Source organism: Pristis pectinata, chromosome 6, assembly GCF_009764475.1.
Source record: "Pristis pectinata isolate sPriPec2 chromosome 6, sPriPec2.1.pri, whole genome shotgun sequence".
In the NCBI taxonomy this organism is placed as follows: Eukaryota; Metazoa; Chordata; class Chondrichthyes; order Rhinopristiformes; family Pristidae; genus Pristis; species Pristis pectinata.
Genome location: NC_067410.1, coordinates 62,261,855 through 62,279,586, shown reverse-complemented (window position 1 = coordinate 62,279,586; position 17,732 = coordinate 62,261,855). Strand labels below are relative to the sequence as shown.

General features: G+C 42.4%; 1 protein-coding gene across 1 annotated transcript in view; it reads right to left on the bottom strand.

Moving 5' to 3' along the window:
• scly (selenocysteine lyase) overlaps positions 1-15,034 on the bottom strand; it is a 37,592-nt gene extending 22,558 nt beyond the window's left edge. The window contains exons 1-4 of the mRNA XM_052019009.1: positions 14,905-15,034; positions 5,792-5,932; positions 3,766-3,875; positions 2,327-2,427 (exon numbers count right to left, since the gene is read on the bottom strand). Coding sequence (XP_051874969.1) covers positions 2,327-2,427; positions 3,766-3,875; positions 5,792-5,829 — 249 coding nt within the window. The 5' untranslated portion in view covers positions 5,830-5,932; positions 14,905-15,034. The remainder of the gene's footprint in view (positions 1-2,326; positions 2,428-3,765; positions 3,876-5,791; positions 5,933-14,904) is intronic.
• Between the last annotated feature and the right edge of the window lie 2,698 nt (positions 15,035-17,732).

Sequence of the window (17,732 nt, the reverse complement as noted above, 5' to 3'; positions counted from 1 at the left end):
ATAGGTTTGGGAGTTTCAAATTCCTGTCAATTTGTTGAGGCGTTGCACATAGAACAAGGGAATTCTTTTCAACTCTTTGTATTTTATGTGTCACGAACCAGCAACAAAAGAAACACACTGAGTCATGACTCAGTGTTAAAAACTATTTTATTAATCAGTACTTATAATAATACGAAAAATAGAAGTAAAACTGTTAGTATGTTAGAATTCAAAAATGTTAAACCTTGAACATTAACCCCAAAAACTAAACTCTTTGTGTGTGTTTGGCAAAGTCCCAAACTCCAAGTCCAGGAATGGTTCTTAAAGTTCAGTTCCGTAAGCCATAAGGTGAAACACGAGCAAAGACTTCTTCAACAACCACCGTTGTCCGAAGATAAGAGTAGATGTAGAGAAACAGAGAAAGTAATTACGAAGTCCAAATGTTCCACGATGGAACCCAAACAACACCTCAATGTTGACTCGGTAGTGACTTCCTCACCCCGAAAAGCATCCGAATCATGGCCGTCCACACAAATACCTGTTTCCTTCTACAGGTCAGCAACAAAGTGAACTCCACCGGATTACTTCCAATTTCCATACATGGATTTCAGTGGCAGACACAGTTGTTGTTTCTCATCCATCGATAGAGAAAGCTAGCAGGCTGGTGTCTCTCTCCCTTCTCTCTCTCTCTCTCTCCCTTCTTCTGACCTCTTCAACAACGTCATTACGTCCTTTATCTTCTATTTACGTAAGCACGCCACACACACACACTTTATCTTAAAGGGACTTTCACCGAGTCTGTAACGTTTGTCTCTTTTAGGCATGCAATGTTAGGTACAGCATAAGTGATAATATATACACACACTGTACACTATTCCTAGAGAAACAAAGAACTGCAAATGCTGGAATCTAGATGAAAAACACTATGATGCTGGAAGAACACAGCAGGCCAGGCAGCATCCGTGGAGAAAAGCAGGCAGTCAACGTTTTGGGTCAGGGCCCTTCTTCAGGACTGAAGATAGGAAAAGGGGAAAGCCCAATATATAGGAGGGAAAATTAGAGCAGTGACAGGTGGTCAAATGAGGGGAGGTGGGTGGGCACAAGATGGTGATAGGTAGATGCAGGTAAGAGATAGTAATAGACAGGTGCGGAGGAGGAGGGGAGAGCAGATCCACCGGGGGATGGGTCAAATATAAGGAGAGAAAGGGGAAAAAAGGGTAGAAAAAAGAAAGGCTAGGCTAGGAAAGGGAAGAAGGGTTAATGTGGAGGGAGTGGAGAGCAGAGTGTTCAGAAGGAATAAGGTTGCAGTAGGTGGGGGGGGGGGGGTCAGAAAAGTCAAGATGACTGAATTCGCACCGATAGTTGGCTATGAATAGGTCCAGGGAAGGTAACAGGCTTGGTGGGGAAGTCCAGGTGAAAGAAAAGTGCTGGAGGCGGGAGAACGGGTCATTAGAAGGGGGAGAAGACCCCTTACTGAACAAGAAAGGCCAGAGGCAGTGGAGAAAGAGCTCAGCATCGTGCCGGGCTTGGAATTCATTGAGGTGGGGGCTTAGAGGTACGAAGGTGAGGCCTTTGCTGAGAACAGACAGCTCAGCCTCAGAGAGGGGGAGGTCAGGGGGATGGTAAAGACTTGGCAGGGGTTAGAATTGGGGCTAGAAGAGGAAGGGTTGGGGGGGGGGGAAGGGGGACTGGGCCGGTGAGAGGAAAGGGCGGTTGATGAGGAGGTAGTGGAGAGCAAAGCGTCCAGAAGGGGGGCAGAAAAGTCAAGATGGCTGATGCAGTGCCAACAGTTGGCTACGAATAGGTGCAGGGAAGGTAACAGGCCCGGTGGGGGGAGTCCAGGTGGAAGAATAGGGCTGGAGGCGGGAGAACCGGTCACTAGAAAGGGGAAAGAGGACTCCTTACCAAAGAAGGCGGCACGGAGGCAGAGGAAAAAGAGCTCAGCATCGTGCCAGGCCTACTTATTCCTACTTGAAGACTTCCCTTCTCCGAGAAAGCCTTGATTGAAAGAACTTTCAACACGGCACCAAATGGACTGAGCCCACTGCACAGAGGATTTACAATTTAACGCAATTATTAGTTATTCAGGAAAATCAACACCTCATCCATCTGGGTTGGATCCAAATGCAGGTTAAAGGTTTGTGATACTGGCCCATGCCTTGTACAAGAGCCACTAATTTTGTTCTCTGCTTGACCTGGGGACGAGAGGGGGTGGTTTTTGGTGGAGATGGGGTTTAAACCTGGGCAAGAGATGGCAGCAGTGAGGTGATGGATCTGTGAGTGGGATTTGAAAGGGTGAATCCCCGACTGCATTTACAATAGATTGGGTATACAGGACTATTCTTACCTCTGTTCCACCAGAGGTAAAAATTATATCTTCTGGGTGACCTCCAACCATCTGAGCTACAGTTTCCCTTGACCAATCGATCCACTCTTTGGCTTTCCTACCTAGTCACAATTAGATACAAAAGAAAAATGGTTGCAAGTACTTGTCTTTATTTTCTCTACAAGTAGTATATATCCCAATTCCCAAGTTTAAATGGCACAAAATGATAACCAGCAACTTCAAAAACTTCTGTTCTTTTAATCTGTTTTCCAGTTTCAATGACAACAGTGGATTGAGAGAGCAAAATGGCCAGGGAAAAAAAATCTTTTTTAATGAAGCAGTTCTCAGAAAAAGAAAAACACTTTGTGTTGCATAGGCCTCTCTAGAGTTAACCATAGCTCAAGGTAGATCATTTGTGAAGAGCAGATATGAGATGATGCACTGAGTGCTGGTATGTTCTGTGCTTGATGGGCATGTTTGTACCAGTCTTGAGCTTGGTAACTGCAATATAACTTCCAGCAAGATAGAACACTGCTTCTTTATCAGGATCCCAAAGGGTATTCTGTGCAGCTAAAACTTTGGATATGTACACTTGCATGAAGAGGTCCTTTCCTTCAGTTAAAAGTTGTTTGGATTGTAGAGGTGCGGTGGAGGCAGATTGCCCCATTTTCTAGTACCCACTTCAGCAGAAACATTGCAATAGAATTTCCATCAAAATTACTGGGGAAACTCAGGATAATCCTGATGGGAATTATTGATGTTGACAGAATACTTTGCACTTCATGAAAGCTTTATTCAGGTCACTGCCCTGAGCTTGTTACATATGCAAAGTAAAAGTAGTGAATATGGCAGTCCTATGGTTTCCAAAGTGAGAGATAACATTTGCTATTAAGAGCAGAATTGGTAATTAGTGTAACAAATAGGCCAATGATATGAATCAAATATGTCTAACCTTCCAACCAGTTATGTACCTCTGGAATACTTATTCAGAACATGTTCACAGAGTTTTAAAATATATTAGTTTACTAATGGAAAAGACAATGTACATCAAACCAGACTAAAACCTCTGAACACAAAGGGTTGGTGTCAATCCTACTAGACAAGAGACAAGATTTCTTTATTAGTCACATCGAAACACACAGTAAAATGCACCTTTGCGTAGAATGTTCTGGGGGCAGCCCGCAAGTGTTGCCACGCTTCCAGCGCCAACATAGCATGCTCGTAACTTCCTAACCTGTATGTGATACTAGATGTATCATCTCACAAAGTTTTCATATTCTTGGGTGTTTGGGAATACGTGCTAAACCTGCTTCAACAAATCATCAAAATATGGATTCATTCAATTTCAAAACATAAACTCTGCTTTTTTTGCATAGATGTCTAACATTTCCAGTTTCTATTGTCTGCAATCAGAACACCTCCTGTTAGCGATCATACAAGTGTTCCTACACACAACATACCTGGAGTATATGAACTGCTGGGGTTTCCCCAGGCCTCCTGCATGGCTTTAGTAATGGTCTGGATTACTTCACTCTCCATAGGCGTAGTTGCATTATAATCCATGTAAATGCTGTTTTAAATGCAAAAATATTATTTCAACTATTCCACAATTTTCAACCCATGGGGCCTAAGCTCTACTTAATGGCAAAAACAAATGACTGTTCATATCTAAGATTTATCACGATGCATGGAAAATTACAGGTTAAGGTGGCTGGTTGGAGCCATAGTTTGATTGCCATCTTTTATCTCTGTTGCCTGGGTCCAAATCTATCCTAGACTGAGGAGGCGAAGCTCTCTTTCTCATAATGGGGGAAAGTGGATTCATTTAATGAGCTCGTACTTTGTGATTTCTTTCCTTGCACCTCAGTGTCAATCCAACAGATACATAATTAAATATTTCTTCCTTAAAATTCCAAATCATTCTTGGGATTATGGCAAGAAGTTTCAAACCAATTATGTAGGGATACAGTATTTCATAGCTAAAGCTGCCCCAGTAGTCAATCTGACTTTATTCAAGTCCGAAAAATGCGTGGCATAAGGAGGCACAAATTCAATGTGGCAATACACAGGGAGTACAGAGCAGCTGCTTGTACATTAAACTGTAGGAAGTCAGCAAGAATCTTTTAGAGACTGGTAAATGGGATAACTCATTTGGTTGGAAAGAACAAATAGTTAAAGCAAGAAAGCAGGACAGAGGTCCGGTGAAGAATCACTGCAGAAAGTTTCACAGTTGCTGTCAAATTGCTGTGCACTCTCTGCAACCCAAACTTACTTTTTGATTGAAAAACACTATGACGCTGGAGGAACTCAGCAGGCCAGACAGCATCTGTGGAGAAAAGTAGGCAGTCAACGTTTCGGGTCAGGACCCTTCTTCAGGACTGAAGATAGGAAAAGGGGAAGCCCAATATATAGGACAGATTACTTTTGGTTTCTCAATAGACAGCTAAAGTGACGAGTTAAAGCACACAATTCAAATGCAAGCAGTTGGTTGCACAACTGGCAGATTCTCTTCACACTGTTATTTCAATCCATAGATTTTTTGATAACTACTTTAACTAGTTTGGATGTCAAATTGGAGAAAGTTGGTAAGAATTTTTTTTAAGAGAGGCTAGTAAATAGGATATTCCTCATTTGGTTGGAAGGTAAATCAAAAAATTAAAAAAATTAGGAGTTAAGAAACATCTTTCATTAGGAGGAAGCAGTATAATCTATTATGAAGTCCATACCTCCCTGAAAGTACAACACAAGTTGATAGGGTGGTAAAGAAGGAGTATGGCATGATTTGCTTCATCATTAGGGGCAAAGAGTCAGGAAGTCATGTTGCAGTTGTATGAAACTTTGGTTAGGCCGCGCTTGGAGTATTGCACGCTGTTTTGATTACAGGAAAGATGTGAAGGCTTTGGAGAGGATTGAGAAGAGGATACCAGGATGTCCTGGATTAGAGGATTTTAGCTATAAGGAGAGGTTGGACAAACTTGGATTTTTTTTCTCTGGAGCATTGGAGGCTGAGGGGAGACCTGATAGAAATTTATAAAATTATGAGAGGCATAGGTAGATAACCAGAATCTTTTGCCCAGGGTAGAAATGTCAAATACTAGAGGGCATAGGTTTGTGAGAGGGGGAAAGTTTAAAGGGGACGTATGGGTAATTTTTTTTTTTTACAGTGACTGGTAGGTGCCTCGACTACCTGCCAGGGGTTGTAGTGGAAACATACAATAGTGGCGTTCAAGAGGCCTTTAGATAGGCACATGAACATGCAGGGAATGGAGGGATATGGCTCTCGAAGGAAAAGGGATTGGTTTAATTTGGCATTATGCTTGCACAGACATTGTGGGCCGGAGGTCCAGTTCCTGTGCTGTACTGTTCTGTTGTAGGGAGATATTGCATTACTGTAATAATGGAGATGCAAAAGTAGTCTGGTTTCACTACATTCCTTTTACATGATCACATAACTAAATCCACAGTATTTCCTATGATCACACTTACTATTCAGATGAGGAGTCATTTACTTTCTGCATTTCCATCGTCTTTTGATAATCTTGAGTAAATAATGGCACATCTGTTGTCACAATGCATGCATTTGTTTCCAGCACTTCATAGATTACTCAACAAACTTCTGCAAAACACCTAAACAAATTGCAAAAAAGTCAAATCCATATGCCTGAGTGAATTATAAACAAAATGACAAAATGCAAGAGGTAACTGATATCACAAACACAAACTTTGCATGCCCAGTGAATAGTGACGAACAATTAAACAGCTGGTGAGGTTTCATCAACTTCCTCCACTTACAATGACAAAGCCCAAAATGTCGTTGCAAAAGACAAGGTTGAAGCACGTGAAACTAGACAGTAGCGCCGAGTTAACCATTCATCTTGGCCTCCTCTTGCCATCCACACTATCACAGACAATTAATTACATGCTGTCATAAACCGTATGTGAAGTGAATACAGCAAAGTCAATGAATTGTGACAATATTCTTGGCTGAAGACTTGTTTCCCAGAATTAACTGCTTCTTCAAGTGATCTAGGACACAGTAGTGACGAATTAAAAATGGAAAATTGCCCTCATGTATCCCATACTCATATAAACAACCTGTTTCTATGCTGTGTGACTCAATGACTACAGAGTGCTCAGTTCCATTTGCAACTCCTAGCATACATGGCACAAACCCAGTTCATTCAGCCCAACCAACCTATGCCAGTGTCAATGCTCCACTCAAGCCTCCTCCAATATTTACTTATGTAAATCTATCAGCATAACTACTTTTTTTCTCTCTCACTCATATGTTTGTCCATCCTCCCCTTAAATGCATCAATACTATTTGGTTCAAGCACTTCCCTGTTCCACATTTGGGTAAAAAGGGTTGTCAATTTCCTATCGGATTTCATGGTGGCTTTCTTATATTGACAGCCTAAAAGCAAAACCTGGAATAAAAACAGAATAAGCTGGCATATCAGGTACACCCATGGGTTTACATCAGCTTGTTGTATAAATAACTTCTGAAACATCTGGTTCTCAAGTTAGGTACCAAATCAACAAAAAAAGATTTCTAATGAATGAATTTTACAAAGTGAATGAATGAATTTTGCAAAGTGCCTAAATACCCTCAATTTGCCAAATCAACTGAGAAAAAAAAACTTTTCAGTGATTAAGATCTTCAAATTGCCAAAGGAGTCTCAACTTTCCACCCTCCTGGGCATGGTCAACATGTCGAATTGTAATAAAACACACGAATAAATATTAGTGCATTGAGACAGAGTTACAGCATTATTTCTCCAACAGGATAAGGGATCTGCAAGCAGCCTGGGCAACGTTAGGAATGTACCTACCTCCCTTCTTTCTTGGTGTTCTCAACATGTTTACCTGTTTATTGGGAAAACTTCACTGACATAAAAAATGATTTATTCACTCTTTCATTTAAACAGTTTTGCTGAGAAAATTAGCATTGCCAGGAGGAGTGACATCTATCCCAATGGGTGATGTCATGTGTTTCATTTGGGAGCAGTTCCTGCATTTCAAAGTCAAAGTTGAAAGTCAAGGTTAAGTTTATTGTCATATGCACAAGTACATGTATGCACAGGTGCAACAGAAAACTTATTTGCAGCAGCATCACAGGCACATAGCATTGGAGACATAACATTCACAAGAAAAACAAATTTAAACAAAATTATACAAAATTATACAGGAAAGAACACAATTAGAACAAATAAATCCATTGTAGTGCAAAAGTTGCTATACTGAAGTAGTGATTAGAGTTGTACAGTTTGGTTCAAAAACCAAATGGTTGAAGGGAAGTGGCTGTTCTTGAACCTGGTGGCGAGGGACTTCTGTACCTCCTGCTCGATGGTAGCTGTGAGAAGATGGCATGGTCCAGATGCTGGGGATCTTTGATGATAGATGTTGCCTTCTTGAGGCAGTGCCTCATGTGGGTACTTTCAATGGTGGAGAGGGATGTGCCTGTGATATATTGGGCTGAGTCCACTACTCTCTACATCTTCTTACCTTCCTGCTCCACCAGCTACGCCACCGACCCTGCTGAATGATTCCGCTTGCATTTACTAAACTTGACAAGCAAATATATCTGTCCCGCTAATAGGGTAGGTAGAATTTTCAGGTCAGGTACATTAATCCATACTGCCTTGTCTTTCAATTATCTGGTTTGACATTGGTTATACAGTGCTAGTGAGGGCAGGAATAGAAAGAAAGGCCAGATGAATGCGTAGCTGAGGAACTGGTGCAGGGGGCAGGGCTTTGGGTTCTTGGATTATTGGGATCTCTTCTGAGGCAGAGGTGACCTGTACAAGATAGATAGGCTGCACCTAAACTAAAGAGAGATCAATATCCTGGCTGGAGATTCGCCAGTGCTACTCAGGAGGGTTTAAACTAGAGTGGTGGGGGGGGGGGGGGGGGGGGCTGGTGGGTGGGACCCTGAGCAATAGAGAGACAAATGAGAAGTCAGGGGAAAATACTATAGCCAACAAGAGCAAGTGAGTAAAGACCGCTGATTTAAATTGCACTTATTTCAATGTAAGAAGCTTAACAGATGAGGCAGATGAACTCAGGGTGTGTATTGGCTCTGGGGACTAGGATATTATTGCCGTAACAGAAACATGGCTGAGAGAAGGGTAGGACTGGCAGCTTAATATTCCAAGGTACAGATGCTACAGGCGTGACAGAGGTACAGGTAAGATGGGGAGTTGCCTTTTTAATGAGGGAGAACATAACGACAGTGCTTAGAGAGGAAATTGCTGGGGGTTCATCCAGCGAGGCCACATGGGTAGAACTTAGAAACAAGAAGGGGATGGTCACTCACTTTGATGGGACTGTGTTACAGGCCCCCCAATAGTCAGTGGGAGTAGAAGAAACAGATGTGTAGAGAGATTGTATATAGTTCTCTGTATTAGTGGATAATATTGACTGGGCCACCCACAGGGCAAAGGGCTTGGAGGGGGTGGAATTTCTTAAATGTGTCCAAGAAAGTTTTCTTACTCAATGTATAGAGGGCCCTACTAGAGAAGATGCCACACTGGACCTCTGCTAAGGGAATGAGGAAGGGCAAGTGACTGAAGTGTCAGTCGGAGAGCACTTTGGGTCCGGTGACCATAATTCTAGTAGTTTCAAAATAATTATGGAGAAAGATAGGATGGGTCCACAGGTTTAGGTCCTAAACTAGGGCAGGGGCAATTTTTGAGGCATTAGCGGGATCTTGCAAAGGTTGCCTGGGTAAGACTGTCTGCTGGTAAAGTGACGACTGGCAAGTGTGGGGGGGGCTTTTAAAAGTGTGTTATCAAGAATCCCGAGGCAGCACATTCCAGCTAGGGTGAAGGGAAGGGCTGGCAAATTTACGGAACCCTGGCTGACAAGAGATATTGAGGTTCTGGTCAGGAAAGAGGCATGCATTGGGTTTAGGCAACGGGGAACAAACAAATCCCTCGATGACTATAAGAAATGTAGGAGTACACAAGAGGGAATAAAGGAGGGTATGAAATAGAACTGGCAGACAGGGTTAAGGAAAATCCTGAGGCATATTAAAAGTAAAAGATTGGCTAGGGAGAGAATAGGCCCTCTTAATGATAAGCATGGCCATCTGTGTGTGGAGCCACAGGAAATGGGTGAAATTTTTAATCAATATTTCTCACCAGTTTTTACTGTGGAGAAAATGATGGATGCTAAAGAAATGAGGGAAATGAGTGATGATGTCATGGACCACAGTTGAATTACCAGGGAGGAGGTATTGGTGGCCTTAAAGATCATTAAGGTAGATAAATCGTGACTGAATGAGTCCTTGGATTTTGTGGGAAGCTAGGGAAGAAATTGCAGAGGCCCTTGCAGAGATGAATGCTTCATGATTTGATTCAAATCACGAGGAGTATAGATAGGGTGAACGCATATAGTCTTTTCCCCAGGGAAGGAGAACTAAAAACTAGAGGGCATAGGTTTAAGGTGAGAGGTGAAAGATTTAAAAGGGACTTGAGGTGCAACTTCTTCCTGCAGAGGATGGTGTGTAAAGGGAAAGAGCTGCCAAAGAAAGTGGTTGAAGCAAGTTCCAAAACAACATTTAAAAGACATTTGGATAAGTACATGGATAGAAGAGGTTTAGAGGGATATGAGCCAAACATGGGCAAATGGGACTAGCTTTCTGGGCATCGTGGTCGGCATGGACAAGTTGGGCTGAACACAAGCTGTATTACTCTGTAACTATTTTAGCCTTTTAAGAAAATTGGAATGTGGTAATAAGACAAGATTGAATGCAGAATATACATTTTTTAATTCAATTTTGGATTTTTTGACCATCGCTAACTGCCCTTGAGTTGGTGGTGGTAGTGAGCTAACTCTTGAGCCGCTGCAGTCCTTCTGCTGAAAGTGCTTCACAGTGCTGTTGAGTATTGAGCTGCAGGATTTAGATCAGCAATGCTAAAGGAATGGCAATATTTCCAAGTCACCTGTTGTACAAGTTGGAAGGGAGCCTGCAGCTGGTTCTGTTTCCAAGTACTTGGTGCCCTTGCCAATCTTGGCGATGGAGTTGCATGTTTGGGAAGTGCTGTTGGAGTAACCTGGGTGACTCTGCAGTGTATTTTGCAGATGGTACACACACAGTAGCCACTGTGCATCAGGTGGAGAGAGTGAATGTCATTGAAAGGGTGCCAATCAAGTCGGCTGATTTATCCTGGATGTTGTTGAGTTTCTTGAGTTGCTGCTGCACTCATCCAGGCATCATTCTCCTGACTTGAGCCTGCAAATGGTGGAAAGCTCTTGGGAATTCAGGAGGCGAGTCACTCGTCACAGGATTCCCAGCCCTTTAATGTGCTCTTGTAGCCGAAGTATTTATGTGGCTGGTCCAGCTGAGTTGTAGGTCAATGGTGGATGCCAGGTTATTGATAGTGGACTGAGCAGTGGTAATGAATGTGAAGGTTAGGAGTTTACACTCTTAGTTGGAGATGGTCACATTTGCCACTTTTGTCAAATGAACATTCTTGAATGCACTGAATTTATAGCATAGAAGGGGGCCACCAGGTCGATCACTGTGTGAATGCTGTACGTGAATGTCCTCACAGTGGGCAAGTCCACACTATTCAAGTTCAAGTTTATTGTCGTAAGCATACAGACATAGGGTATAAATGCTGTGAAAATTAGCTTTTTGCAGTAGCAGCACAGTACTTTACACACATAAGTTAACATAAACTGAACATAGAACTGTACAGCACTGAACAGGCCATTTGGTGCATGGTGTTGTGCTGATCTAGATGCCAATTTACTCTAAATGTCCTCCTCCTGTGTACCATCCATATCCGTCCATTCCCTTCATATTCATGTGTCTATATAAAAGCCTCTTAAAATCCACCAAACTGACTGCTTCCACCACAACTGCTGGTAACCCATTCCAGGCACCTACCACTCTCTGTATAAAAAACTTGCCCGTCACATCGCCTTTAAACTTCCCCCTTCTCACCTCAAAAGCATGTCCTCTGGTTTGACATTTTTATCCTGGGGAAAAGATTCTGAATGTCTACCCTATCTATGCCTCTCATAATTTAAAAAAAAACCCTCTATCAGCCTCGGACACTCCAGGGAGAATAACCCAAGTTTGTCCAACCTGTCTTCATAGCTCATACCCTCTAATCCAGGCAGCATCCTGGTAAACCTCTTCTGCACCCTCTCCACAGTCTCCACATCCTTCCTATAATGAGGCGACCAGAACTACACACAATACTCCAACTGTGGAGTGACAAAAGTTTTATATAGCTAATGAAGGCAAGCATTCCATATGCCTTCTTTACCACCTTATCCGCTTACATAGCCACTTTCAGTGAACTATGGACCTGGACCCCAAGATCCCTCTGTACCTCAATGCTATTTGGGGGCCCACCATCAACTGCATACTTTCTCCTTTCATTTGACCTCCCAACATGCAAAACCTCGTACTTGCCTGGATTAAACTCCATTTGCCACTTCTCTGCCCATATCTGTTACTGATCTATATCCCGCTGTATTCTTTGATAGTCCTTTAGACTGTCCAGAACTCCACCAATCTTGGTGTCATCCACAAACTTGCTAATGCACCCATTTACATTTTCATCCAAATCACTGACATATATCACAAACAACAGAGGTCCCAGTACTAGTCCTTACAGAACACCACTGGTAGTGGACCTCCAGCCAGAATAACAGCCTTCTACCCCTACTCTTTGCCTTCTATGGGCAAGCCAGTTCTGAATCCAAACATGCATGGGATCCAGGGTGAATTGCATATTTACCTTCTGAATCAACCTACCATGAGGCACCTTATCAAGTGGTTTACTGAAGTCCATGTAGATAACGTCCACTGCCTTACCCTCATCAACCACCTTTGTCACCTCCTCAAGAAACTCAGTCAAGTTTGTAAGGCATGACCTGCTCCTCACAAAGCCAAGCAGGCCATGCCTTTCCAAATGTGCATAAATCCTATCCCGCAGTATCCTCTCCAATAGCTTCCCTACCACTGACGTGAGGCTCACAGGCCTATATTTACCTGGATTATCCCTATTTCCCTCCTTAAATTAACATAAATTACACAAAACTTACACAATAAAATAAATATAACATTAGTGCAAATTGAAACAGAGAAACATAGTCTGAGGTAGTGTTTGAGTTTTTCAGGTCAGTTCAAAAACCTTACGGCAGTGGGGAAGAAGCAACTGTTGAAGGTTGAGGTGAGGGTCTTCAGGCTCCTGTACCTCCTGCCTGATGGCAGCATCGAGAAGAGTTCATGAGCTAGATGTTACAGGTCTCTAATGATGGCTGTTGCCATCCTAAAATATTACCTCTCAGAGATGTTCTCGATGGTGGAGAGAGCTGTATGCGTGATAGAATTGGCCGAGAACACTACTTTATGTGGCCTCTTGTGTTCCTGTGCATTGGACTTTCCATACCAGGCCACGATGCAACCGATCAGAATGCTTTCCACTGTACATCTGTAGAAGTAGTCTTCGAATGACATGCCGAATCCCCTGAAACTTCTAAGAAAATAGAGGCGCTGGTGCACCTTCTTCATGGTTACATCCAGAATAGATCCTCCAAGATGTTGACATCCAAGAACTTGAAGCAGCTCAGCCTTGTATTTCAGACCCTTCAATGAGGACTGGTGCATGTGCGTCTGACTTCCACTTCCTAAATTCCATAATCAGTTCCTTAGTTTTGCTGATGTTGAGCGCAGGATTGTTGTTACGACACCACTCAACCAGCTGACCTATTTTGTTCCTGTAGCCTCCTTGTCACCATCCGTGATTCTGCCAACAAAAGTGATGTTGTTGATGAATTTGTAGGTGTTGTTGGAGCTATGCTTAGCCACAGTCATAGAGAGAGTAGAGCAGGGGCTAAGCATGCAGCCCAGAGGTGCGCCTCTGTTGATAGTTGGTGAGGAGGAGATGAGGTTTCCAATCTTTACTGATTGTGGTCTCCCAATAAGGAAGTCAAGGATCCAATACAGAGGCCCAGGTCTTGGAGCTTGATGATGTTTCGAGGGGATGATGGTGTGGAATGCCGAGTTGTAGTCAATGAACAACAGCTTGACGTACAAGTCCTAGTTTTTCAGGTGGACTAGAGCAGAATGGAGAGCCAGTGAGATAGTGTCTGCTGTAGTCTCAGCAATGACACTGTCTCTTAGGTAAGAAAGTCACTTTGAAAATACAAGTGTTAAATAAGCCTTCATATTATACATTCAGCAATGGCCATCTATTCAGAATAAATTCAACAGGAGATTGCAACTGTGTAATCCTAGTCCTCAGCCACACACTTTTTTTGAATTATTATCAATTACTTTATCACAAAATTCTAGCTTTCAAACAACCTACCAAATGTTCCACTCTCACTTGATTCTCAAGCTATAACAGTAAAGCCGGCCACTTATTCCACCACTTATTTCATTCTGTTTGTTTTGTGTGGGGCTGTATTTTATTGCTGCCCAATTTACTAGTCAACCACTGTGGAAATGTAAAAGAAAGCTGGAGCATTGTTTTCCCCAAACAGCTGCAATAATAAGCAATACAACAAAGACAAAACTTCGTAATACAAGTGGCATAAAGGTGGCAAAAAAGTCACAGCACATGATAAAACCATCTCCAGAAGTGAGATAATAGATACAGAAGCCTGAAGTCCCACACCACCAGGTTCAAGAACAGCTACTTCCCTTCAACCATTAGGTTCTTGAACCAACCTGCACAACCGTAATCACCACCTCAGTATAGCAACACTGCGACCACTTTGCACTATAATGGTCTTTTGTTTGTTCTAATTGTGTTCTTTCTTGTATAATTTATGTTGTTAGTTTATATTTTTCTTTGGAATGTTGAGTATATGACGCTATGTTCCTGTGATGTTGCTGCAAACAAGTATTTCATTGCACCTGTGCATACATGTACTCCACGACAAAAAACTTGACTTTCACCTTGTGAGGGAGAAAAAAATAACGAGTACAGAGGAAAACTAACCCTGGGCGAAACCAAATGCAATTTATTACTAGTGCTTTGAAGCCAAAAGAAGACCGAGGCTCTTTTCTAGGTGAGAAGTAAAGAACTGCAGATGCTAGAATCCAGATGAAAAACACTAATGATGCCGGAGGAACTCAGCAGGCCAGGCGGCAGCCATGGAGAAAAGCAGGCGGTCAACGTTTCGGGTCAAACCCTTCTTCAGGATTCTTTTCTTGAAGGATCCCGACGCGAAACGTTGACTTGCTTTTGTCCACGGTTGCCGCCTGGCCTGCTGAGTTCCTCCAGCATCATCGTGCTCTTTTCTACATTATCGGCATATTTCAAGCTTTTGAACTATAAATATAGGTTTTAACGCAGCGTTGCAGCTTTCAAAATAAACCGTCAGACAAATTAATGTTCCATTGTGGTTGACTGAGCCAAGAATCCACTCAGAGGTACGTTTCAGTACACCTCCCGCACTTTATAGGGGGATGTTCTGGAGCCGAGTGGTTGCAGGAGGCCTGTGCTGGTTCGGGAGGCCCGCCCGGCAACAACCCCCTCGCTGCAGCGGCCAGAAAGCAAGGCTTGTTGACTGCAAGCACTCGCACACGTCAGCCTGCTGCTTTCCCCCAACCTACTTGGTTTACTCACTCTCCGTTGTCCGGTTTGGTCTGCTGCTGTCCGTGCTGACCTTTGCCAACTTCTCACTACGCAAGCACTTGCTCTTCCCTGATCCGCCCTCCCTCCCACAAGGCGCTAGGTGGCGGCGACGCCCACCCCCGTCACTGCGGCGGGAGAGCGGGGACGAGGACGCCGGTGGAGGGAGGAGGGTGATGCCGCAGTGCTGCTGTGTTGGTCATGGTGGTTTGAAGTGGTGCTTGGCAGTCACATTATGGGTGAAAACTCAGGTCGGCACCGACGCGCCATCCACCTTGGTGACAGGAGCAAAGGGAAGCACAGAGAATGCATGCTTCAGGTGCAACTTAAGAAGGTACATGGAGAATGTTGGGAGCTGGTTCAAGGGCCACCCACAGAGTGCGGGTTGAAAATGGAAGAGGTGCCAAGAGGTCCAGGTAAGGTGATACCAAGCCCATTCATTGCTAGAAAAGCAACGTGGAGTTTATCTTGCTGCTCTTGAGATCGTCCTGGAATGTCCTCAGTAGTTCATAAGCAGAAAGCGGACCCTATTCTTGTTGATGATCAAAGCACTTGGTGACGAGCAACACCAGCCCTTATCCTATCCTCTGCCTGCGTGTACTCTTCCCCCTCCCTATTATTCTAGCTTCTGCCTGTTATGTTTGTTCTTCATCGAGAGACAAACTTCGCGAGGGTTTAACATCTGAACATTTATTAAAACAACAACGGATGGAATCTGGCCATCTATCTGCCTCCGCTAGCCGTATGATTGCCTTTGTTACATTCATGGCCAAACGATCCATTTTGCTTAAATGGAAGGATCCAATACCCCCTACTACTTTTCAATGGTTATCTCAAACTATATCATGTTTAAACTTGGAAAAAATTAGGAGTAGTACTGTTGATCCTTCGCTTAAATTTGAGGAAGTTTGGAGTCCATTTATTCAATATTTTCACGATATAGATCCCCTTATAATAACCTTTCAATTTAGAGGAATGTTGATGACATAATATTGCTCTGTTTCTACTGAGAAATTTTAGTCCAGTTTTGTTTTTTTTTGATTTTTTTTTTCTTTAGCTTAGTTTGGTTTGATATATTGTTTATAATTTTTCTTATTGTTTTGGTTTTTTAATATTTTATAATAAATCTTTTTCTTTTATATTATATTCATTCACTAACAGATCATTGGATCTACAGATTTTTTTAATACCCTATTGTTCTTTATGATTATCCATGTCATGATTGTTCTCCTGATCTCTTTGTATTACATGTATAAACATTGATATATTAATCTGTATTAATTTGAAAACTAATAAAAAGATTGAAAAAGTAAAAAAACAACAACCGCACAGACTGCAACAGACAGGCTGGCTTACTTTCCCGCTCTTTCACAGCCACTTCCTGTTCCCCCATGTGCCCCCTTGCATTGTCTACTGGGAACTGTAGTTCTTTATTATAAATACATAACAACACACTGCCCTCTTCCTTTCCACTCCTGATGAAGGGTCTCCGCCCAAAATGTCGACTATTTATTTCCCTCCGTGGATGCTGCCTGATCTGTTGTGTTCCTCCAGCACTTGTGTGTTGCCCCTTCTAAATCATTAGTCTTCATTCAGACTTTGCAGTTAAAAGCTTGAAATATGCAGGTGGAGTAGAGCAAACAATTTTGGTCCTATTTTGCTTTCATTGCATCAATAATAAAATGCATTTGGCTTTACACGGGATATGGAAGTGGCACAATGGTTATGTTCCCTAGCAGTTAATCCAGAGTCATGCACTAACAGTCGAGAGAACTGCATTCAAATCCCAAGATGCCATCTGTGCAATTTAACATAAAAATAAAATATGTTGGAAAATCATGGCACATCAGGCAGCATCTATGCAAACAGCAACAGCTAATGGCCCAGCTATGGGAAACTGTAATGTTTCTCTTTCCACAGATTCTACCTGACCTGCTTTTTTCCTACATTTTTGTTTTTTATTAAAGATTTCCAGCCTCTGCAGGATTTTTTTGATATTTCACTTTCTATGGAACTTAAATTTAATAATAGGGAATTTTATTTAAATATTTGAAAGAAACTAGATATTTAGCAATGATGACCACAAACCTATCTGGTTCACCAAGGTTCTTCAGGAAAGAAAATCTGCTATCCTTACCTGTGATTAATGCATCCTTTGTAAAACAATCCATTTACCAAAAGCACAAGCAGCTCAATTATTTCTAAATCTTTGTGATAATGCTGATATCTTTCAGACTCTTACACCTATTTGTTTGCCTGGGAAAGCCAATGCATCACAATGTGTTATTCAAAAATGAAACAGTGGAGAATAATGTGTCATGTGTCTGTTACATGATAAAGATCAACAGGAAACAAAACAAGCTCCTCTAATATTGGTGAATATTTCTGAGAGACAGCAGCACGTTGAATGCCACCAAATCTTCATATTTACTGGACTGGCCCCACTTACAAAATACCATTCAACATATCCAGTTTTCAAATGTTTTCTCCAGGTTAGATCCACCAATACTTCATTGTTGTGTTGTGCACAGTTCTGGTAGCCCAGCCAAAGGAAGAATGTTATTAAGCTGGGAAGGGTGCAGAAAAGATTCATGGGGATGTTACCAGAACTGGAGGACTTGAGTTATATGGAGAGGCTGAATAGACTGAGACTTTTTTCCTTGAAACATAGGAGGCTGAGGGTTGACCTTAGACGTTTATAAAATCATGAGGGGCATAGATAAGGTGGATGGTCACAGTCTTTTTCCCAAGGTATAGGAGTCTAAAACTAGAAGACGTAAATTTAGGATGAGAGGGGATAGATTTAAAAGGGCTCTGAGAGG